The sequence below is a fragment of the Bos taurus genome, chromosome 4 (assembly GCF_002263795.3).
Source record: "Bos taurus isolate L1 Dominette 01449 registration number 42190680 breed Hereford chromosome 4, ARS-UCD2.0, whole genome shotgun sequence".
NCBI classification, from domain to species: domain Eukaryota; kingdom Metazoa; phylum Chordata; class Mammalia; order Artiodactyla; family Bovidae; genus Bos; species Bos taurus.
In genome coordinates this window covers 44,313,489-44,339,451 of record NC_037331.1, presented here as the reverse complement: position 1 = coordinate 44,339,451, position 25,963 = coordinate 44,313,489, and the positions used below count along the sequence as shown (strand labels likewise).

Below are 25,963 nucleotides of genomic sequence, written 5' to 3'. Positions count from 1 at the left end.
TATTGTTTTGACTAATAACTTTTATAGCCTATGAAAAATAAATATTTTAGAACTGGGAGGGATTTAAATTAATTCACTCCACCCTGTCTTAGTCTGTTCAGGATGCTATAATGAAAATATCATAGATAGGGTGGTTATAAACAAGAGAAATTTATTTCTAATAGTTCTGGAGGCTGGGAAGTCCAAGATCAAGGTGCTGGTAGATTCGTTGTCTTGAAAGCCAGCTTCCTGGTTGATATACTGCCATCTTCTTGTTATAATCTTACATGGCAGAAGGGGAGACTGAACTCTCTGGGGTCTCTTCTCTAAAGACACACTTCTTATTCATGAGAGCTCCACCCTTATGACCTAATCATCTCCAAAAAGCCCCACCTCTAAATACGATTCATTACATTGGGGATTAGGTTTCAGCATATGAATTCTGGAGAACATAAACATTCAATCATGTGAAATGCCAGGCTGGATGAATCCCAACCTGGAATCAAGATTGCAGGGAGAAATATCAACAACCCAGATATGCAGATGATACCACTCTAATGACAGAAAGTGAAGAGAACTAAAGAACCTCTTGATAAGGCTGAAAGAGAAGAGTCCATATAGTCAAAGCTGTAGTTTTTCCAGTAGTCATACCGATGTGAGAGTTGGACCATAAAGAAAGCTGAGCAATGAAGAACTGATGCTTTCAAACTGTGGTGCTGGAGAAGACTCTTTAAGAGTCCTGGACTGCAAGGAGATCAAACCAGTCATTCCTAAAGGAAATCAACTCTGAGTATTCATTGGAAGGATTGATGCTGACGCTGAAGCTCCAATACTTTGGCCATCTGGGGTGATGAACTGACTCACTGGAAAAAACCCTGATGCTGGGAAAGATTGAAAGAAAAATGAAAAGAGGGGAAGATGATGGGATAGCATCACTGATTCAATGGACATGAATTTGAGCAAACTCTGCGAGATAGTGAAGGATAGGGAAGCCTAGTGTGCTGCTAGTGGTAAAGAACCTGCCTGTCAGTGCAGGAGACATAAGAGACAGGGGTTCGATCCCTGGTTTGGGAAGATCTCCTGGAGGAGGGCAGGCAACCCACTTCAGTATTCTTGCCTGGAGAGTCCCATGGACAGAGGAGCCTGGCAGGCTACAGTGCATGGGGTCACAAAGAGTTAGATACGACTGAAGCTACTGAGCACACACACAAATAAAGTAAGTGTCTTACAAAGTTTACAATTAATGGGACCAATCACTACTGACATAAATAGCCATGAATTTGGTATGTTTGTAAACTAGGATTAATGATTTGTAATGGCATTTCATTATCCTTTCATTTATTTCAAAATTTCCCCATAAAATTAATTAATTAATTAAAAATTTCCCCAGCTGTCAGCAACCTGGGATACCAGTAAAAGTGCTGACTTGATGTTGTTGTTTAGTCATTAAGTCACGTCTGACTCTTTATGCAGCTGCATGGACTGTAGCCCACCAGGCTCCTCTGTCTATGGGATTTACCAGGCAAGAATACTGAAGTGGGTTGCTATTTCCTTCTCCAGGGGATCTTCCCGACCCAGGCATAAAACCCATGTCTGCATTACTGAGCCACCAGGGAAGCTCAACATCTCATTGCTAACAGTATTGATATCCCAAATTTCACTGCTTCCAGGCCCTATCTGGGTAACACAGAGGTTGGTTTTTCCTTAAAATTCCAATCAGTTGCTCCTGGGAATCCCAAAGCTGTTCTGTGTAAATTCAAGAATTCCAAGATTGTTTCTGTCCCAAACCTGTGAAACCATCTAAAGGTGGAGTCATAGCGCTGCTATTCTTGACTTCCTAAGAGCTCCGATGTCTAACCTGAGGTGGAGCTTCAGGCTCCTTTAACCACGAATCCTTCTGATGCCAAAATAGCACTCCTTTCACTGGATTCCTTGCTCTAGTCAAACCATAACTGATGGTCACACTGTTCAAAAGAGATAACTTTTATAACTTTTCTGAAGATGTCTAGTAAGTCAAACCTGTGCTTCAAGACTAAGGCCACATTTATTACATGCCCAAATAGTACCATGGTGTAGCAAGAACTTAAAACCTTCCATTCATTTTCCCACCAGTTTTGAAATAAAGTGCTTCTTGATAAAACTTTATTTTGAAAGTCTGCATTATTTCAAAACCTGGCATAATGTAAGATTTTGGTAGGTAATACTTTTATATCACATGATTCCCAACTTACAAAATTTAAAGTCACGTGAAATTTGATGGCACTGTGCCGTGTGTGCTGTACAGAAGTGGGGGAAATGCCTTTCCTTATTTTGTGTTGTACACTTCATAAGAGCAACTTTTGGATTTTGCTGTAGTCTCTTCCTCCATAATGCTCAGACCCACAATCCATGGGGCTGAGACAGATGTCATGCAGCTCCCCCTCCGCCAACCCCAATACTCTGATTTTACTCCCCTGGATTCCTTTCCCCCACAAAGATCAGAATTTTAGTAAAGAAAGACTTCAATAACTTATATTCTCCCCTCACCACAGACAGTTTACTTGTAATCCCCATTAAAAGCAAGAATTTTCAAATGTTGAACATGAGGCAGAATATCAGGGGGCACACAGGCCTTTCTTATATGCCTAAAATTGACTTCGTGATCAACATGTGCATGCTGTATCTGTTAACTTATCAAAGCATTTACAGCAATGAGCAAAGGAGAAAAATCCTTGACTTGGAAAAGTAGAATTCTGAATTCTGCCGCTACTGCTAAGTCACTTCAGTTGTATCCGACTCTGTGCGACCCCATAGACAGCAGCCCACCAGCCCCCCCCCCCCCCATCCCTGGGATTCTCCAGGCAAGAACACTGGAGTGGGTTGCCATTTCCTTCTCCAAAGCATGAAAGTGAAAAGTGAAATTGAAGTCGCTCAGTCGAGTCCAACTCTTCGCAACTCCACGGACTGCAGCCTACCAGGCTCCTCCATCCATGGGATTTTTCCAGGCAAGAGTACTAGAGTGGGGTGCCATCACCTACTGAATTCTGTCTGAATTCTGGGAAGTTGGTATATATTTGAACGAAACTTATCTCTACACTCAATAGATATGACCATAATAGTCCCTTGGACTGCAAAGAGATCAAACTAGTCAATCCTAAAGGAAATCAACCCTGAATATTTATTGGAAGGACTGATGCTGAAGCTCCAAAACTTTGGTCACCTGATGCAAAGAGCCAACTCACTGGAAAAGACCCTGATACTGGGAAAGATCGAAGGCAACAGGAGAAGGGGGCAGCAGAAGATGAGATGGTTAGATAGCATCACTGACTCAGCGGACATGAATCTCAGCAAATTCCAGGAGATAGGGAAGGATAGGGAAGCCTGGCATGCTGCTGTCCATGCGGTTGCAAAGATTTGGCCATGACTTAGCGAGTAGACAACAACAAATGGTAAACAGGTGCAAGAACAAGAGAAAACCATCATTCACACTTAACAGTAGCCATGTACCTATAATAAATAGTTAAGAACACAGAGAAGGCACAAACAATGTCAGCAATCCTTGGTGAGCTATTCCCACATTAATGTGTGTCATTGTGAGTAACTGGAAGTGATGCCTGCATCTCTCTCAGTGTATTCCACAGTTTAGACTTTCAACTTACGTAGTTTTCCTATTCCTGCTTGTTAAATGAGGCATTCCTATATATATTTTAAAACAGAGAATCTCACTTTCTACTTTTTTTTTTGACTTTGGTTTCATCCCCCATTTTATTTATATTTTAAAGATTTGATTGGAGTATAATTGATTTACAGTGTTGTGGTAGTTTCAGGTGTACAGCAAAGTGCATCAGTTACACATATGCCCATATCCACTCCTTTTTAAACTCTTCCCCGTACAGGCCATTACAGAGTATTAAGTAGAGTTCCGTGCTGTACAGCCGGTCCTTATCAGTCACCTATTTTACATATAGTAGTGTGTATATGTCGATCTCAGTCCCCCAATTTATCCCTCCCTCATTTTCTACTCTTGAGAAGGCAAAACCATTCAACTTAATAGTGACTAGCCAACCCTGGTCCAGCAACTCTATACTCCTGTCAATATAATAATGCCAGAATGTTTACCTTAAAATGCTTTAAAGTAAGTGCAATACAATGAAATTTTAAGCTGTGATTTCAACTTAAAAAAATAGTTAGGCATGCACAATAAAATTCCAAAATATATAAATGGTCTATACTTCTTCCAGAAGTCTGTTCCTATCTGCCTAGGCCTAACTCTACTTCCCAGATGCAATCACTGCTCTCATTCTCTTCTATATCTTCCAGAGGTAGCCTTTGCATTTCATTTATTTCTAATGCTTGTTATTTCATGTCTTCCTTCATTTTAGATGACTCCAGAATTAATGATAAGAGCATGTACTTTTTATACGGGGCGTTTACTGAAGACCCACTTTCAGTAAGAACATGAGTTTTATATATTATTCCCTCCTCTTTGTGTTCTTATTCTAGAGATTCTCCATATGACGAACAACTCACTTTTGGCCAGTTGTACTGATTTTATCTATTTAATTTTGTTTTCACCATTTTATATTATATATTTCTTTTATATTTATTCAGCTTTGACTTAGTTACAAGATAGTCTTTGTTTCTTCAAGGTACCACTTTGTCTTTTTTTAAATAGAACTTCAAAACTGAAGGTACGGGTCTATAATCCCCTTATCTGAAATCCCTGGAGACAGACATATTCGGAAATCTAGATTCCCTTTCTTCAAATTTTTTTAGAAAGAAAATCTCTGCACACACTGTGTATTATATAACATCTTCAGTTGTGTCTGGGATGGCACATTGGAACCAAACATATCTGAACACATTAGTATTTCTACAATAAAATGTACTTGTACATTCTTGCTAAGTGGAATGAAGAAATACTATGAACCGTTATGTGTCAGATTCTGAGAAGTTTTGATGCAAAATTAGTTTAGGTCAGGTCTAGCTTTGCCTCTAAATAGGTTATGGGAGAAAAAAAAAAAAGTTTCAATTTCAGAGCTTTGGGGGCTTTACAAATGTAGACAAGGGAAATGCAAGCTTAAAGAAAATGCAAGGACTGATTGTAAATAAAACAATGCAAATAATTTAACAGCTTCTTTGAAGCTGTGATTTTTGAGGAGGTAAAGGAGGCCCAGTATATTACTTCTTCTCTTTCTGTGTATTTACTAATGTATTACTGTAACTTCAAAATATTATATTCCTGCATTTTCTGCTTATAGCACATGGAGAGAGATAGCAATACCTCCTACAAATGAAGATGAACTTCTGGCTGAAAAAATGGAAGCAGCAATAGTATATGCCAATTTCAGACTTAAAAAACATGTATTACATCACTGGCACTCTTATGTGAAAAATAGAAAAGAACAACTTAGAGGTAAATCCTTATATAGTAACAATTGGTTTTTCTTTTCATGGATCCAAAGTTTCAACAAACTTAACAGTTAAACATAACTTGTACTAGAGAATTTATTATTTTTATGTCTAGAAAACTGTCATGAAATGTAAAGTCACAAATTTAAAGTATTTAATGAGATTTGTCTCAAAGAGTTTTAGTGTAAAAGAAAGCAGGCATATTTTAAATAAAATTCTATATCTATTTGTGTGATATATATACAAGTTTCAATATAAATAGGGAGCTACTATTAACTTTTTTTACAAAATAGAGAGTTGGGATAGGTAGGTAGATGGACAGATAGATATCAAAATTGACTGTTTTTTTATAAACAGCTCTTTATTCTTTATATTTTATTTAATGAATTTCTGAGAAAACTTAGAGAAAAATAATTTTCTTTTACTTAAACCCTCAATAGTTGTAATGAGTGGACAGTGCATGTATGTGCTCTTCAGAGCAGGAGTAGAGATTTCATCCAGCTAACTACATATTGATCTGTTTATGGCTGCTGCAAATCAGTAAATCCTTTGCTCTTGATTGGCTCCTGTTGGTACCTCAGAGTGGACTCTGGTGATTTTAACATTAGGGTGGTGGTGGTGGTTTAGTCGCTAAGTCGTGTCCGACTTGTGAGACCCCATGGACTGTAGCCCGCCAGGCTCCTCTGTCCATGGGATTTTCCAGGCAAGAATATTGGAGTGGATTGCCATTTCCTTCTCCAGGGCATCTTCCCAACCCAGGAATCAAACCCAGGTCTCCTACATTGCAGGCAGATTCTTTACCGATTAAGCTAGGTAGTGGGTCTCTATTTCTGAGAGGAAGCAATTAGCGATAGTTAAGAATGGTGTCCCCGAGGCCTGCCTTAATCATCCTCCTCCCTGGCCTGGCCCCTGTGTTTGAGCTTTGGACCCCTGCTTAAACATATAAATATATATATATATAGCAATCTATTTAATCACAGGGTATTTAAAAGTACTATCTCATGACTCTACTTCTATGGATAAATCTGGAAGTTCTGGTTTTATAAAGAACAGATTTGTTAAAAAGGAAATGCTATATAACTTGACATTTTGTTACATCTACAATATCTTAATTTATAAGGGCAAAGGTGATGTTTACAAGTTAATGAAGTCTCAGCAGTACTATATATTGCTGTCAATAGTAATCAATTTCAGATGCAATTAAAATAAAAACTATGAGATGCAGCATTGTTTCATATTATAAACCTGATAGAATATTAATTATAATACCTTGTAATTATATACAGTAATCTAATGCATTTTCTTCAGATGCACTACTGCGGATACAAAAGATGTTCCACTGCTACAAGATGATAGTTACCCTAAATAAATGGAGGGATAGAGCAAGACATAAGTTTAAAAAGAGAGAAGATGAGCTGGTATGGCATATTGTAAACTTATTTTTTTAGAAACTGAACTTTGCTGTTACATTGATGTTATCTCAGATAATAATACTGTGTGTGGAAAACACTAAAGATTTGAATATTATATACTTTTAATGGGGTCCTTGTTCTTTTAATTTAATCATCTAAATGCCTCCTCACTTACCCAAAATATTTCCTAATGAATTTTGCTCTTTCATTTGAAGTTCAACATCAAGGAAAAATCTTTTTAACATTTCACTTAAATTTATTGATAAAGACACTAAGAATTTTGTTTCAGCAAGTGTTTAAGTGGAAATAAATGTTTAAAGTGGAAGAGAAATGGTTTGATATGATTATAATAGAAATAAATGATAAAGACTAAATTTATTCTTTTCTAGATAAGATTACATTTCTGTCTACTCTTTTGAACATCCAATTTAGTAAATTAAAATCTTAATACTAAATTATCTTTAAAACTACTGAATTTCTACACTTGAACCATTCTTAACTGGGACACCTATGAGAAATTAAAGCAGTCAAAACAGAGGATCCAAGCAAACTCCTCCAAACTTATATAATAAAAACATCTCTAGTTTGCTTTAGCTATCAGTATAGTAAATTATCATTTAATGTTTTTTAGAATATTCACAGTAACTGCTAGGAACAGATACAGAAACATGCTGGAATTTTTTGTAGTTACATTATTTAGTATGTAATGTTTTACTAATAGTCTGAAATATAAAGTTGGGATAAATAGGAAAGAGAAAAATAGGAAGAAATTAAACCCCGTTTTACGGTTCCTGGTGAAAAGGTGACCAGCGTGACCAGGCTGCTGTTTTATGTCCCCTTAAACTGAATGTCCCTGAGAGAAGGCAGCACTGTTCTCTAACCATCCCCATATACTAAACATGATGTTTTGTAGTAATTGATATATATATATATATAAATATGTATGACAGTGTATATTATATATGACATAGAAATATTATCCTTCATATAAGTGAAAGTGGTGAAAGTGAAGTCGCTCAGTCGTGTCCGACTCTCTGTGACCCTGTCTATGGACTGTAGTCTAGGCTCCTCCATCCATGGGATTTCCCAGGCAAGAATACTAGAGTAGATATGTATTAAATAGTTAATTGAGTATTTAAAGAAAATGTTTTACTTTAGCTATGTGATTTCTTGGCCTAACAGTACTACTGCATTCACTAGGGTGGAGTGAGGATGGCAGGTGTCTGCTGGGAGGAGAGAGCTACGTGCTAGTCTCCGTTGTGCGCTCTTCCTTAGGCTCTAATATGTACACACATTACAGCAAAATTGTGTGTGTGTATGGGTACAACATTTATTTACCCTTTAGGGTTTTTTCCTTGATTATATGCTTTTAATGAATGTATTGAAAGTAAAAATGGGGATTTACTCTAATGATACATTAGGCAATTCTCCAAATTCTTTCCTTCTGACATTTTTTAAAGAAAAACATTTATATATATATATATATATATATATTTTTTTTTTTTTTTCATTTTTGGCCATGCCACATGGTTTCTAGCATCTTAGGTTCCTCAACCAGGGACCTTAAACCTGGGCTCTTGATAGTGACAGGGTGGAGTCCTAACCATTGGACCAAAGAAGTCCCCTGACTCACCTCTTATAGCTCCAGGGTAACCCTTACCCTTCCGTGTGCCAAGTATCAATCCTGTCATTACCAGAACCTTGACTCTGTGGGTTTCAGCTTTCTCATTTCTACAAGAGAAGGCTGGACCACATCTTCAAGGTGACTGCCTATGCCAGTATTGTATGACAGCTAGTGGAAATGATCTATAATGCTTTGGTGGTTCAGAGACTATTACATATGCTCTGGACAATGATAATTTATATAATGACAATGATGATAATAATGTTTAATTGGTGCTATCATTGTATCAAGCATTGTGCTTTATATGTATCATCTCATTTAGTCCTTACAACAATTCCATGGAATCTGTAAATTATTTTCATGGCAGATGCTAAAGCATGAACTTCAATTACAAAAATTCTCCAAGTTAAAATTCAAAACAAGTTCTAAAGAAGAATACTTTTTTCCTGAACAATTTGTGTCTGAAGGCTTTCCTGTAGGTGGGATTCCTGAATTTGACATTTCACAGTTACCCAAAAGAGCAATATTACAGGTTCGTATGAATTCATGTCCTAACTAGTTGTTTTGATAATGTTTTCTTAGAGAGTGGTTTTATGAACCTTGTATGAATGATGGAAACCATATTTTGAAGAAAAAACATTTTTTACAACTGCCTTTGGGCTATCTCAGTTTTTGGAAGTCATCCATTTGGATGGTTGTAAAGTGTTATAATAATCAAAAATGGAGAAATTAAAGAAATAGTAAATAAGAATGAAAAAAATGTCTTTCTTTCCTTCCTCATTCAAGAACATGTTGTCATTTAAGGTACAACAGATTTTAGATACTTCACTGCATACCTTTTAATCTCTAATCCCTAATCCTTTAACTTTAAATGTTACACCTATACTCTGGAATGTAAATGGGGCTTGTCATAATGCAACTTTCAGTTAGTTAAACATATTTATGCTTCTTGTCTTTCTTCCTTAGATTGTGAGTTCATAAAAACAAGAATCACGTATCTATATAAGTCATTGAATTGATCTCTGAAATATAAACCATAATTCCAACTACTGGTTATATTCTGTCCTGTTTTGATAAATATGTAATCCCTATTTTGTGGGACTACTTGATAAATGGAAGAGTTGTAAAATATCACCTTATTCTGGTTGATGGCAGATTTACATTATAAAATCCCATGTACTAAACCCATCTTTCTAAATGTAGAGCTGAGCTCAAGTTATTTTGGGTAACAAGATGTATACCTGTATTTATATTTCATCTCGCACTTTATGTACAGCACAGAGTCAGAATGAGGACATTTTTGTCCACTGTTTCTTCTTTATAAATTGCCTGTTCACATCTTCTTTGTGTTCAAATTGGAATTCCTATAATTTTCTTACAGTTTATAAGAAAACCCTTTATATACTGGTAGTTTTCACCTTTTGTCTGGAACATATTTGAAATTTTTTCCCCTACACTTAATGTGCTGTGCTTGGTCACTCAGTCGGATCAGACTGTTTGTGGCCCCTGTGGACTGCAGCCTGCCAGGCACCTCTGTCCATGGGGATTCTCCAAGCAAGAATAGTGGAGTGCCATGCCCTCCTCCAAGGGATCTTCCCAATCCAGGGGTCGAACCCAGGTCTCCCGTACTGCAGACAGATGCTTTACCATCTGAGCCACCAGGGAAGCCCTCAATGCCTACACTTAATGCTTGCTTTCGGTTTTGCCCATGGAGTCTGACCAGAGAAAATTTAAAGCTTTATGTAACAAAATCTGTTACTATTGCCCTGATTATTTCTTTTTGTGTCATATTAATACGTCATTCTTAGCTATTTTTCTAAGCCATATCAAACTCCTTCCTACAATTATGTAGCTGGTTTTTCTTTGAACTCCTATATGTTGACTGCTAATGTTTATTTACACAGTAAGCACCTGAATTTTCAATTCATTTCAGATTATGCCTTAAAATATTTTTTATCACTTTACATATAAGAACCTAGCAAGAGTATGCTTTCATCTTCCCCTTCCTGTGCTTCATGCTATTATTTCCATGTACTTTATTTTTATGTATTTATAAACCCTAGAGTTTATTTTTCCTTTAAACAGTCAATTATATTTTATCCAATGTGTATTTTTAATGTTTAACAATCTCAAACAGGAAGGTTGCAAGTGCAATACAATATACTTTTTTTTCTGAACAATTTGAGAGTAAGGTCATGATAACCTATCACCCCTAAATATTCCTGGAGTTTTCACTATAAACAAGGGCATCCTCTTAAAGTCAGCCATCAAAATCCTTGGATCTAATTTGAGTATCCCCAGTTGTCCCAATAATGCAAAAGAATGCAATCCAGAATCAAACAAGAACAGCTGACTACCATGGCCGTTCGTCTCCTTGAGTCTGCCTTTCTTTAATTTTCATTCCCTTGACATGAAGATGAGGCCAGTTTTATTGTAGAAGATCTCTTATTTTAACTTGTTCTGTTTTCTCCAGAATAGATTCAGGTTCTGAATTTTTATTAGAAATACCACAGACATTAGGCTGTGCTCTTCTCACTACATGGTACAGAATTTGGATTTGCCTAGGATTGGTGATTTCGCAGGTGATTGCTTGTTTAAGGTGGTGTCTGCTTCTCTACTATTCAACTGCCCTCTTTGAAATGGATATGAATTTTGTGGGGAGGTACTTTACAATTATATAAACATTCCTGTTCTTTATCAAACTTTCAGTTTATTTATATCTGTATGACTCATGGTTTTCTCTTTTATTCAATGAGATATAATCTGTTACTATCACTATTTATTTTGGTGCTCAAATTCTTCCAGATTCAGAAGTAGGACTCCTTTCAAGTTGCCTTCTATGTCCCTTTGACATGTAACTATCATCCTCTGAGCACTTCCCTACTTTATAGCACAGCATGATATCACCAGATAGTTGGTACCAAAATCAGATTGATTATATGCAGCCAAAGATGGAGAAGCCCTATATAGTCAGCAAAAATAAGACCAGGAGCTGACTTTGGCTCAGATCCTAAGCTCCTTACTGCAAAGAATCACTAGGGAAAATCACTAGGCCATTCAGGTATGACCTAAATCAAATCCTTTATGCTTATATAGTAGAAGTAACAAATAAATTCAAGAGATTAGATCTGATAGAGTGCCTGAAGAACTGTGGACGGAGGTTCATAACATTGAACAGGAGGTGGTGACCAAAACGATCCCAGAGAAAAAGAAATGCAAGAAGGCAAAATGGTTGTCTGAGAAGGCCTTGCAAATAGCTGAGAAAAGAAAAGAAGCTAAAGGCAAAGATATACCCAACTAAATGCAGAGTTCCAAAGAAATAGCAAGGAGAGATAAGAAAGCCTTCTGAAGTGAACAGTGCAAAAAAATAGAGGAAAACAATAGAATGGAAAGGCTAAAGATCTCTTCAAGAAAATTAGAGATGCCAAGGTAGCTTTTCATGCAAATATGTGCACAATATAGGACAGAAACAGCAATAATCTAACAGAAGCAGAAGAGATTAAGAAGAGGTGGCAAAAATACACAGATCTGTACAAAAAAAAATCTTAATGACCTGGCTAACCACGATGGTGGTTATCCTGGAGTGTGAAGTCAAGTGGGCGTTAGGAAGCACTACTAGGCACAAAGCTAGTGGAGGTGATGCGATTCCAGCTGAGCTATTTCAAACCCTAATAGATGAATCTGTTAAAGTGCTGCACTCAGTATGCCAGCAAATTTGGAAAACGTAGCAATGGTCTGGAAAAGATCAGTTTTCATTGCAATCCCAAAGACAGGCAATGCCAAAGAATGTTCAAAGTGAAAGTGAAAGTTGCTCAGCTGAAGATCAGTTTTCATTGCAATCCCAAAGACAGGCAATGCCAAAGAATGTTCAAAGTGAAAGTGAAAGTTGCTCAGCTGTGTCCAACTCTTTGTGACCCCATGGACTATACAGTCCATGGAATTCTCCATGCCAGAATACTGGATTGAGTAGCCTTTACCTTCTCCAGGGGATCTTCGCAACCCAAGGATTGAACCCAGGTCGCCTGCATTGCAGGCAGATTCTTTACAGCTGAGCCACAAGGGAAGCCCAAGAATGTTCAAACTCTCATTCAACTGTGCTCATTTCACATGCTAGCAAGGTAATGCTCAAAATCCTTCAAGCTAGGCTTCAACAGTACATAAACAGAACTTCCAGGGGGTACAAGCTGGATTTAGAAAAGGCAGAGGAACCAGAGATCAAATTGCCAACATCTGCTGGATCACAGAAGAAGCAAGGGAATTTCGAAAAACATCTACTTCTGCTTCATTGACTATGCTAAAGGCTTTGACCGGGTGGATCACAACAAACTGTGGAAAATTCTTAAAGAGATGGGAATACCAGACCATGTTACTTGTTTCCTGAGAAACCTGTACGTAGGTCAAGAAGCAACAGTTAGAACTGGACATGGAACAACAGACTGGTTCAAAATTGGGAAAGGAGTATGTCAAGGCTGTATATTGTCACCCTGCTTATTTAACTTATATGCAGAGTACGTCATGGAAAATGCCAGGGTGGATAACTCACAAGCTGGAATCAAGATTGTGTGGAGAAAAACCAACAACCTCAGATATGCAGATGACACTACCCTAATGGCAGAAGAGGAACAAATAGTCTCTTGATGATGGTCAAAGAGAAAAGTGAAAAAGATGGCTTAAAACTCAACATTCAAAAAACTAAGATCATGGCATCCAATCCCATCCTTTAATGGCAAATAGATGGGGATAAAATGGAAACAGTGGTAAATTTTATTTTCTTGGGCTCCAAAATCACTGTGAATGGTGACTGCAGTCATGAAATTAAAAGATGCTTGCTCCTTGGAAGAAAAGCTATAACACACATAGACAGCGTATTAAAAAAGCAGAGACATCTTTTTGTCAACAAAGGTCCAAAGCTATGGTTTTTCCAATAGTCATGTATGGTTGTGAGAGTTGGACCATAAAGAAGACTGAGCGCTGAAGAATTGATGCTTTCAAACTGTGGCACTAGAAAAGACTCTTGAGAGTCCCTTGGACAGCAAGGAGATCGAACCAGTTAATCCTAAAGGAAATCAACCCTGAAAATTCATTGAAAGGACTGATGCTGAAGGTGAAGCTCCAATACTCTGACCATGTGATGCGAAGAGCTGATTCATTGAAAAAAAAACCCTGATGCTTAGAAAGATTGAAGGCAGGAAGAGAAGGGGACGACAGAGGATGAAGTGGTTTGGATCGCACCACCGACTCATCATGGACATGAGCTTGAGCAAACTCAAGGAGATAGTGAAGGACAGAGTAGCTTGGTGTGCTGCAGTCCATGTGCTGCAAAGACTCAGACACGACTTAGTGACTGAACAACGACAACAGTTTGCCTTCTGTGTCCTGTTGGCATGTAACTATCATCCTTTGAGCACTTCCCTACTTTATAGCACAACATGATATTCCAGTCTCCACTTGTATGTTACCTGCTCCATCCTGGATAGGTCATTTATCTAGAACTCTTTGAATCCTTTTGAATGGAGAATTGTACATAGAAATGAAGATTTGAACACTACCTGTGTTCATTGCCATTGGAGTGTTGCTTCTCCCATGCACTCTTGGTAGAACTAGAGATTGCGTAAGTAGGTACACACACATACACATTTCCTCCATATATACATATCTCTATGTACTTAAAACCTACACTGCGTGTGAATACTTCCAGTTCAGTTTATCACCACAGGACTCATTCTAGTCTTCTCCTTTTCTATATCTGCAATGTCCTTCTCCAACAGTGAGAATCCCAACTCTCATTATTCCTCATGTATTTACTTATCCGATCACTCCCCTGTGTGTAAGCAGTCACACATGTGGCTGCCACTGTCCCCTCTTTGTGGATACCTCATCCTGCTCAGGCTCTGACACCCCTTGCCACTCAGAGGCCCTTCTCATATGCTTGGACTATGATATTCTATGCCAGTTGCCCTTTCCCCTGTCAGTTGCCTTCCTAATTTTGTTTGGGCTAACACGCTCTGCACTGAGTACCTTCCTATGTAGATGGCCCCTTACCCTACTCAGGTTCTGAATCTCTGTGCACAGGCTGCCCCTCTTTGGGGATGCCTGCCTTATACTAAATAGGCCCTGTCACCACATGTCAACCTTCTCCCCCAGCATAGCTGCTCTCCACATGCCCCTTGCTCCAGGGATCTTACACAGACTTTTACTTCCTTAATTCACCCTCCTTGTCTTGTTCAGGTTCTTATATCCCACAATGGCTGTCCCTCCCTAGGGACTTCCTCCTCATTCCTTGCAGACTCCAATATCCTACACTGTTCTTCCACAGGGACTAGTGCCCTTCTCGTTCTGCTTATCCCAGTCTGTGCTGAGCAGATGTCCTCTTCTTGGGCTCCAGCATCCCACAGTGAGCCATGCTTCCTCATTTCTCTTCCTTTTTCCACTGAGGCTCTGATGGCTGTGGATCATTCCTCCTTGGGGACACCCTCCTTACCTGTCTTGGTCTCCAAAACCTTGTGCAAGGAAGGCTTCTCCACTGGGTGGATACTCCCCAAGTTCTGATGCCTTGCTTTGGGCCAACAGAGGCCCCCGGGGCCCCTCACCTTGGCACAGATGCTTCCTTCACTTGGACCAATCTAATGGCTTAAGGACTGAACTGCGTTGAAAGAAGAAAGTGAAAGGGTAGTGGAAGGGATCTTTTAAAGAAATTAAAGCTACAGAAAAAAGTATTTTCTATTTTTCCACAGATTGGTTGATTGTGGTGTTTTTTCTTTTAGTTTAGATATGAGTTTTCATCTGAAACCATTTTTCTTCAGCATGAAGAACCTCCTTTAACATTTCTTGAAGCACATTTCTGTTGGTGCTTAATTTTCTCAGCTTGTATTTTCTCAACCTTTAAACATTTCATTCATGCCATTTAAAAGATGTCATTCCATTATCTTCTGTACCTTATTTAAAATGAGAAGTCAATGGAATATTTTTCTTTATATGCATATGTCTTTTTCCTTTCTTGTTGCTTTGAAGACTTTTCTTTTTATGATTGAATATTCAGCAAGTTGATTTTTATATACCTTGTAGTTTTCTTTGTGTTTGTCCTTCTTGGAATTCACTGAACTCATAGATATAAATGTTTATATTTTTCAGAAAATTTTGAAAGTTTTCAGCCATTATTTCTTCAAATATTTTTCATTCTTCTTTATCTTTCTGGGACTACAGAAAGACCATTAGTTGATCATTAGTGATATTTGGCTAAGTTGCTTCAGTCTCATCCGACTCTGTGCGACTCTATAGATGGCATGCATGCATTGGAGAAGGAAATGGCAACCCACTCCAGTATTCTTGCCTGGGGAATCCCAGGAACAGAGGAGCCTGGTGGGCTGCCATCTATGGGGTCACACAGGTCGGACACGACTGAAGTGACTTAGCAGCAGTAGCAGCAGTGACATTTATAGTAGGGATTTTTAATTTTGTTTTTATTGTTGACTGCCTAACTTCAAAATAATTAAACAGTGCTTGTTTAGGGTTTTAAAAAAAAAAAGCAGTGTCTAATCTGCTATTAAGCCATTCCAGTGCTTTTTTTCACTATAGATGTTACACTCATTTCTAGAACTTATTTGGTTCATTAAAACATTTTTCCACTTTCTCTTTCATTTTTCTTTGAAATCCTTGAGCATTTTCAGAATAGCTGTTTTGAAGAATTTGATTACCAGTTCTATTATCCCTGTAATTTCTCTATGTGTTTACATTCTAAATTTTTCTCTTGGTTATGCATTGTGTCAGATTTTCCTTCTTCTTTACAGATATTGTAATTTTTTAATTATTATATGCTGGGTGTTTAGTAAGTTACATTGTTGAGTGCCTGTTTTCTTTAAGAAGCATTAACTTGGGTTTTGCAGTTAGTTAATTTACTTGAAGACAGGCTTCATCTTTTCTCAGCTTATACTTAAGCTTTGTTAAGGAAAGACTAGAATAACATATTTCTGTGCTAGTTTATCCTTATGCTTATCAAGTGATCTTCCTGGATCTTCATTGAATGCCCTAAGTGTTCTGTGACATGTCTCTACTCTGATTTGTCTCAATTTGTAAATTTCCCAGTCCATATGAACTAGATTTGTACTGTTTACAGATTCCCGGTAGATGCTTTGTCTCCAGGAGTGGTTTTCTTGTTCAGCTTCAAGGCCTGTCCCCTGCACAGACACACTGTTTAAAATGCAAAGAGGCAAGGATCCCTATGCAGACATTTGGAGCCCTCTTTTCTGTGTAACTTCCACTTTTCCAGCACTTTGCCAATAAATTCCAGCAACCTCAACATCTTTGAACCCCATCATCTATTTCCTTGACTTAGTGAGCCTGCCTGGCACTCTTTCTCTCACAAGCCACCAATAAATGCTTCCATGCAGAAAGCCTGGGCTATCATGGCTTTCTGAACCTAGGTGGTATTTAACTTCAGTTGCTCCAAACAGTGCCCATGTATCCTTCCATGGGTCTCTTCCTTCCATTTCTTACAGAAACTTTTTAAGCTCTTATTTATGGACTAAATGTTTGTATCCCCCACCTCCTCCCTATTCCTATGATGAAGCCCTCACTTCCAATGTGACTGTATTTGGAGACAGGGCCTGTGAAGAGATGATTAGGCTTAAATGAGGTCATATAGTTGGGATCCTAACCCAATAGGGTGGTTGCCTGTATGAAAAGGGGCAGAGACACCAGAGCTCTGTCTGCCATGTGCGTATATAGCAAGAAGGCAGAGAAGAGAGAGCTCCCACCAGGAGCCAAATTGGACAGACACTTGATCTTGGACTTCCCACCCTCCAGAACTATGAGAAATACACTTTTGTTGTTTAAGCCACCTAATTTATTGTATTTTGTTATGGCACCCTGAACAGACTGTTACCACTGTTCACTTTTTCATGCTAAATACCCTACTTCACTGTCCTTCACCTTCACTTTCCATCCTTCTTCACTCAATAACTATATGCCACTAGATAGGAACTCCTTTAGCTTACTTCCTGACCCCTTTCCTCAATTCTGTTTTCCTAATCTTTGTACTCTCTTTTCAAATGTACCATCCATACCCATCTTTGCTTCCTTTTCTGTTCTAATGGCATTTTGTGCATATAATATAGAATATTTATATCAGATACCTTTCTTTAAATTCTGCCATAGGTAGTGATGCAAGCTATTTTCAGGCCATTACTAATGTCAGTTTTGAGTCCATGAGGAGTAGTTGACAGAAAGTGGCATAATTAACTGCAAACACAAGGCACTTTCTCAACATAGTTTTGTTGCCTGTTAGTCAAGGCACTCATTAGTATACACAGATGAAGTTATTCCTGGATGTCTAGGAGTATGTCTTATTCATATTATATTCTCTGATTTACAAGCATACAGAATATTTGAAAATATTTAATAAAGTAAATGAATATGTCATTTAAGGAATTAGACTATGCTGCTCCAATTCAAGGTTAAAAAGGTAGTACAGATCTAGAATAAAAGGATCACAGTTTTCCTCAGGCTATTTCTTGTGCTTGTGACAGTCAACAATTATTGATAGTTAGACATAAAAAGTAAGTTTTCAATAATTAACAAAAATCTAGTGCTGATGGAAACAGAAGAGAAAAAGGATAAGGTTCTGAACTATCTTTAGGCCTCAAGAACACAGTACCTTTCTTTTTATGGGCCTCCAAATAGGTGACTTACAGAGAGCATAAGAACATTTATGTCCTTAGTTTCAGAAGCTGACTGGATGCAAACAGTTCATTGTGCTTCAAAGTAGCTATTTTAGGCACAATACTCTGGGTCTAGTAATTCTCTAAGGTATCAGGTCATACTGTCTTCACCTACCAATACAGGAAAACATGACTGTTGGTGGGGCTTAAAGAAACAAGGACTTGTTTTTTCCCTATAACAGAAGAAGGCCATTTAGGGCTGCTTCTCCACAATGCCAATAAAAATGGAATTCTTCTATTTTTTCACTTCACAACCCTTAGTATCCTCTTGCTTATTGTCTCATGGTTGCAATATGGCTTCTCCTCTTTCAATCTCCTATTCACTTACCAGCCCAGAAGAAGGGGGAAACTCACAGTGGTGGAAGGCAATAGGTTGTCTATCTTCAATTATTAGGAAAACCAAAGTTTCCCTAAGACTTCACAGTCAAGACTTCCAGTGATGTGCCTTAGATTAGAACTTTGCCACTAAGCCACATCTAACTGCAAGACTGCTGCGGAACTGTGAGTGGGGGCTTGGGTGAGATAACAGGTAGTCAGTCTCATTGAAGGTGGATCTAAACTGCCATTCATCAGTCAGTATTTAAAAGGGCATTCCTCTTTGTCAGAAAAAAAAATGTGTTGGTTTTAGTGAAAAGCAAAACAACAATTACAACAAATAAGAAACAAGAAGATGTAGAGGCTGCAAAGGAGCCACTTCCACCTTCCAGTTCTGTTGTTGTTATTCAGTCATTAATTCATGTCCGACTCTTCGTGACCTCATGGACTGCAGCCCTTCAGTCTTCTCTCTCCTTCACTATCTCTAATAGTTTGCTCAGATTCATATCCATTGAGACCATAATGCTATCTAACCATCTCTTCCTCTGCCATCCTCTTTTCCTGTTGCTTTCAATCTTTCCCAGCATCAGGATTTTTTCCAGTGAGTCAGCTCTTTGTTTTAGGTGGCCAAAGTAATGGAGCTTCAGCTTTGGCATCAGTCATTCCAAAGAATACTCAAGATAGATTTCCTTTAGGATTGACTGGTTTGATCTCTTTGAAGCCCAAGGCTCTATCAAGAGTCTTCTCCAGCACCACAATTCAAAAGCATCAATTCTTTGGTGCTCAGCCTTCTTTATGGTTCAACTCTCATATCTGTACATGACTACTGGAGAAACCATAGCTTTGACGATATGGACCTTTGTTGGCAAAGCGATGTCTCTTTGTTATAGCTTTCCTTCCAGTTCAGAGAAGCTAAAAATGCCAACTAATAAAGAACCACAGAACCCAGGAGCCAATAAACCATTTTTTAATGTGATGCAGGCCTTAACAGAAACTTGTACATGGAAACTTCGGCAGTTATGATGGAGATATGAGCTTGCATGTTTTCTCATAAGAAGTCTTTTAGTTTGATAATATAGTGATTAAAAGTCCAGCTACTCACTAGTGATATGACCGTTGGTAGTTTCAACCCTCCTGGCCCTTGTTCATCACCCCAACAAAACTAAACTTACAGAGAAGAACTTATGTTGAATTAATTGACATTTGGATTCACTTCTATCAGGATATGGGAAACATGCAAAATCATTGGGGATGTTGCTGAGGACAATGAAAATCATTGCCAGTTTCTGCATTTTAAATATTGCTTTGTGACATCATGTCATGGGTAATGATCAGGCTTCCTGTGTGTGTGTATATACACACACACATATATATGAATGTGCTATTCTTATATATGTAAAATAATAATTTATAGTATGTATGCATGCTAAGTTGCCTTAGTCGTGTCCGACTCTGCAACCCCATGGACTGTAGCCTGCTAGGCTCCTCTGTCCATGGGATTCTTCAGGCAAGAATACTGGAGTGTGTTGCCATGCCCTCCTCCGGGGGTCTTCCCAACCCAGGGATGGAACCTGCGTCTCTTACATCTCCTGTGCAGGCAGGTGGGTTCTTTACCTCTAGTGCCACCTGGGAAGCCCCATAATATATATACATATGAGTAAAATAAACATGAAACAAAAAACAATAATTAAGAGCCATTATGTATCTGTTTAGTTGTACTACCTTTAAAAAAATAAAGAGAAACTTTTAAAATTTACTAAATCTTGACAAGACACTAAAACACAGCATTATTTTTGGAGACATTCTCAAATTTTCCCCAGTCAAATAAGTTGTCAAGGATATCCAGTAAAATGTACAAGTAATAAAAGAGTAAACTTATAGTGTAAAACTGTAAATTAATGATTCTAACACTCATGTCTTGAAGAGTTGGGTTTATTAAGCCTATTAATACAATAGATTTTCAGAGTTAATTTTTTTAATCATAGTTTTAAAATGACATTTAATTTGGTGACTTCTCTGGTCAACTAATTCTCGGGGACTTAAACAATGTAATATGAGTTGGATCTAAACTTTATTTAAAGTTTTTGGAAGTGTTAGTTTTTAAAGGAGATTTATCTATTTAGACTGCCTAATGTTTTGAAGGAATAATTTCAAACAGCACCCAGTTTCAATTATTGGGATACAATTTGAACTTCACTTGGAAAAGTGTAGGCTTGCTTTTTATGTTCAGTTGCATCAACTTATGAAAACAAGTCAGGTTCTGTTTCACTATCATTTCCCTTAGTATCATTTATCCATTATGAAAGGCTGCTTTGTTAGCAGATGGTAGAGCTCATACGCTATCAGTCAAACTCAGAGCTTGTTGAGAGGGTTGGCAAAGATTATTTTCCATGAAAATGCAAGGTTTTTTGTATGTGTGTAGTTTGGCAAGCAATGCAGAAAAAAACTTCTTATGTTGATGAATTTGGAAAGTCTAAATAACCTAGTTAAGTAATGCAGTTGTCTTAAAATGAAAGAGCGCTTGATTAGCTTAATAATATAAGTAGTATCATAGGGCTGTCTTTCATCTTAAACACCTATAACTTTCTGTTTGTAAAAGATAATAGTATGTGGACTTGCAAAAATGTACTAAATCACCTTCAGATTTTATAGTTTGATGACTCATCTCACTTGGGGGATAAAAAAAAAAAATCTGGATAACTGTTAAAACTTGTACCGTGTTGCAGGAGGAAAACCAGATGATTCAAGCCTGTTAGATTAAATTACTTGGGATTCTAAAACAAAAGAGTATTCTCAATGACTTTTGAGTCCATATTTTGATAACCTCAGGGGTCAGTCTGACCTCAATTCACCAAAGTAGAGTGGTTCCTGGTTTCTTAGGAAAGTATTGTGTGAACTTCACATAAGGGAAGCTTCCAAAACTACACTGCTCCATCAAAGAGCTATGTGTATGTTGGCTCAATTTGTGGTGTGGATAAAAAAACAAATGAATCCAAACATCTAAAAATTGTTTTAGGATCAGTTTATTTTTGGTACAAGATTGCTCTGTCCATAGACCTGACTTTTATTGCTTTAGCCCTAATCAGTAATGCTAAGTTAAGAAGTTTACAAATGACTACTTAGTCTAAAATCAATCCCTGTTCTTTTCCTTCATAGCACTTCTCACTGTAATTAGTTTTAATATTAATTTTTAACTGTGTTCTTATTTTTTGTCTGTCTCTCCCACTAAATTACATGCTTTGGGGTATTGGGATTACATCTGTTTTGATTACTTCTGTTGAACTAAAACAAATGCACTGTCAGACAGTTCTCTGGCAAAGGTTTGTTTATTCAGAATCAGCAGAGAATTGCAGTCAGAGATCTGTAACCATTGTGAGTCACGCACAAGTCCCCCCATTGCAGAGGAAGGTGAGCACTTTTATAGGGAAGGAGAAGGAAGTTGTGAGGGCTAAGTAAACAAAGAGCCCATGGCTTCTCACTGGCTGAGTCTCTGCCATGGGAGGAAGAGGAGTCCTTCTTCTTGGGCTCTGTTATCCCTACAGGTATGAGAAATCCTCTTTATGGTCTCCCAACTCTATTTAATTGAAGTCTCTGTCTATTGATTTTTTACATTTCTTTATCCTCAGCATCTAGGAGACTGGCACAAGCGAGTACTCAAGGATGTCATTTTATTTATTTAATAACTATGTTGGATGCCTATAATACTGTAATACACAGGCTCCATTTTAGGTATTGGGGGCACAGTGACGGATTAGACAAATATCTTGCTCTCACAGGGCAAGTGTGAGAAGTGTGAAGAATCAGATAGTAAAAAAGGAAACACAAAAGGATATGTTACACAGGATTAAACGCTATGAAGAAAATATATCAGGGTAAAAGAAGAACACCTTTACTAAAAGGAATGCCAAAAGCAAAGGTGGGGATGTAAATTGGTGCAGCCACTATGGAAAACATTATGGAAGTTCCTCAAAAAAAATTAAAAATAGAAATACCATATGATTCAGCAGTTCTACTTCTGGGTATTTATCTGAAGAAAACAAAAACACTAACTCAAAAAGATACCCTGTGTTCACTGCTGCATTATTTACAATTAGCCAAGACATGGAAACAACCTAAGTATCCATCAGCAGATGAATGGATAAAAATGTGAAATTATTATATATAATATATGTTAGAATATTATTCTGTCATAAAAAGAAGGAAATCTTGGCATTTTTGACAATATGGTTGGAACTTGGAGGCATTATGTTAAGTGAAATAAGTCATAAAGAGAAAAACAAATACTGTATGATCTTATTTATATGTAGAATCTAAAAAAAAAAACAGACAACAAGAGGAAAAAATGAACTCATAGATACAGAAAACAGATTGGTGGAGGCAGGCAAAATGAGTAAAGGTGGTCAAAATGTATAAGCTTTCAGTTCTAAAATAAGTTCTGTAATATACAGTAATGTGACTATAGTTAATAATACTGTATTGTATATTTGAAAATTGCTAAAACTGGACAGCATATTGAAAAGCAGAGACATTACTTTGCCAACAAAGGTCCATCTAGTCAAGGCTATGGTTTTTCCAGTAGTTGTGTATGGATGTGAGGGTTGGACTGTGAAGAAAGCTGAGCGCCGAAGAATTGATGCTTTTGAACTGTGATGTTAGAGAAAACTCTTGAGAGTCCCTTGGACTGCAAGGAGATCCAACCAGTCCATCCTAAAGGAGATCAGTCCTGGGTGTTCATTGGAAGGAATGATGCTGAAGCTGAAATTCCAGTACTTTGGCCACCTCATGCGATGAGTTGACTCATTGGAAAAGACTCTGATGTTGGGAGGGATTGCAGGCAGGAAGAGAAGGGGACGACAGAGGATGAGATGGCTGGATGGCAACACCGACACGATGGACATGAGTTTGGGTAAACTCCGGGAGCTGGTGATGGACAGGGAGGCCTGGCGTGCTGTGATTCATGGGGTTGCAAAGAGTCGGACATGACTGAGCGACTGAACTAACTAACTAAGAGTAGATCTTAAAAATTCTCATTGCATGAAAAAAAACTGCAGCTGTGTGGTGATATATGTTAACTAGACTTACTGTGATCATTTTGTGATATATACAAAGATTGAATCACTATGTTGTATACTTAAAACTAACATATTAATGTCAGTTATGTTCACCAAAGACAAGAAGCTGAAGTTGAATCATTCTATGAATATCTACAAGACCTTCTAGAACTAACACCAAAAAAACATGTCCTTTTCATCATAGGGGACTGGAATGCAAAAGTAGGAAGTCAAGAGATACCTGGTATAACAGGCAAGTTTGGCCTTGGAGTACAAAATGAAACAGGGCAAAGGCTAACAAAGCTTTGCCAAGAGAATGCACTGGTCATAGCAAACACCCTCTTCCAACAACACAAGAGAGGACTCCACATGGACATCACCAGGTGGTCAACACCAAAATCAGATTGAATATGGTCTTTGTAGCCAAAGATGGAGAAGCACTATACAGTCAGCAAAAACAAGACTGGGAGATGACTGTGGCTCAGATCATCAGCTCCTCATTGCAAAATTCAGATGTGAATGGAAGAAAGTAGGGAAAGCACTAGGCCATTCAGGTATAACATAAATCAAATTCCTTATGATTATACAGTGGAAGTGACAAATAGATTCAAGGTATTAGATCTGATAGACAGTGCCTAAAGAACTATGGAAGGAGGATTGTAACATTGTATAGGAGGTGATAACCAAAGCCATCCTCAAGAAAAAGAAATGCAAAAAGGTAAAATGGTTGTCTGAGCAGACCTTACAAATAACTGAGAAAAGAAGAGAAGTGGAAGGCAAGGAGAAAGGGAAAGATATACCCATCTGAATGCAGAGTTCAGAATAGCAAGGGAGACAAGAAAGCCTTCCTAAGTGAACAATGAAAAGCAATAGAAGAAAACAATACAATGGGAAAGACTAGAGATCAGTTCAAGAAAATTAGACATACCAAGGGAACATTTCATGCAAAGATGGGCACAATAAAGGACAGAAAAGGTAAGGATCTAACAGAAGCAGAAGAGATTAAGAAGAGGTGGCAAGAATACACAGAACTGTACAAAAAAGGGTCTTAATGATCGGGATAACCACGATGGAGTGATCATTCACCTAGAACCAGACATCCTGGAGTGTGAAGTAAAGTGGGCCTTAGGAAGCTTACTAGGGACAGAGCTAGTAGAGGTGATGGAATTTTAGCTGAGCTATTTCAAATCCTAAAAGATGGTGCTGTTAAAGTGCTGCATTCAAACACCAGCAAATTTAGAAAACTCAGCAATAGCCACAGCACTGGAAAAGGTCAGCTTTCATTCCAATCCCAAAGAAAGGCAATCCCACAAAAAAAAAAAAAAAAAAGAAAGAAAGAAAGGCAATCCCAAAGAATGTTCAAACTGCTGTACAACTGTGCTAATTTTACACACTAGCAAAGTAATGCTCAAAATTCCTCAAGCTAGGCTTCAACCATATGTGAACGGAGAACTTCTAGATGTACAAGCCAGATTTAGGAAAGGCAGAGGAACCAGAGATCAAATTACCAACATCCATTGGATCATAGAAAAAGCAAGAGAATGCCAGAGAAAAACATCTACTTCTACTTCACTGACTACACTAAAGCCTTTGACTCTGTGGATCACAAAAACTGTGGAAAATTTTTAAAGAGATGGGAATACCAGACCAACTTACCTGCGTCCTGAGAAATCTGTATGCAGGTCAAGAAGCAACAGAACCAGACATAGAATAATGGACTGGTTCAAAATTGTGAAAGGAGTACCTTAAGGCTGTATATTGTCACCTTGCTTATATAACTTATATGCAGAGTACATCATGTGAAATGCTGGGCTAGATGAATCACAAGCTGAATCAAGTTTGCTTGGAGAAATATCAACAATCTCAGATATGCAGATGGTACCACCGTAATGGCAGAAAGCTAAGAGGAACTAAAGAGCCTCTTGATAAAGGTGAAAAAGTGGAGTGATAAAAGCTGGCTTAAAACTCAACATTCAGAAAACTAAGATCATGGCATCTAGTCTTATCACTTCATGGTAAACAGACGGGGGAAAAAATGGAAACAGTGGCTAATTTTACTTTCTTGGGCTCCAAAATCACTGTGAATGGTGACTGAAGCCATGAAATTAAATGAAATTAAAATGAATTTATGAACGAATTACAATTAATTAATAAAATTAATTTCATGAAATTAAATGAAATTAATGCTTGCTCCTTGGAAGGAAAGCTATGACTTAGACAGCATATTAAAAGCAGAGACATCACTTTGCCAACAAAAGTCCATACAATTAAAGCAATGCTTTTCCAGTAGTCATATATGGGTGTGAAAGTTGGACCATAAAGATGGCTGAGCACTGAAGAACAGATGCTTTCGAACTGTGGTGCTGAGAAGACTCCCATGAGTCCCTTGGACTACAGGGAGATCAAACCAGTCAATCCTAAAGGAAATCAGCCCTGAATATTCATTGGAAGGACTCATGCTGAAGGTGAAGCTCC

At 37.9% G+C, this 25,963-nt stretch overlaps 1 protein-coding gene across 1 annotated transcript in view; it reads left to right on the top strand.

The window, feature by feature from the left end:
* Window positions 1–25,963, top strand: part of FBXL13 (F-box and leucine rich repeat protein 13) — a 217,002-nt gene that overhangs the window by 24,321 nt on the left and 166,718 nt on the right. Inside the window, exons 4-7 of the mRNA XM_005205376.5 lie at window positions 4,341–4,408; window positions 5,220–5,374; window positions 6,679–6,788; window positions 8,774–8,938. Coding sequence (XP_005205433.2) covers window positions 4,341–4,408; window positions 5,220–5,374; window positions 6,679–6,788; window positions 8,774–8,938 — 498 coding nt within the window. The remainder of the gene's footprint in view (window positions 1–4,340; window positions 4,409–5,219; window positions 5,375–6,678; window positions 6,789–8,773; window positions 8,939–25,963) is intronic.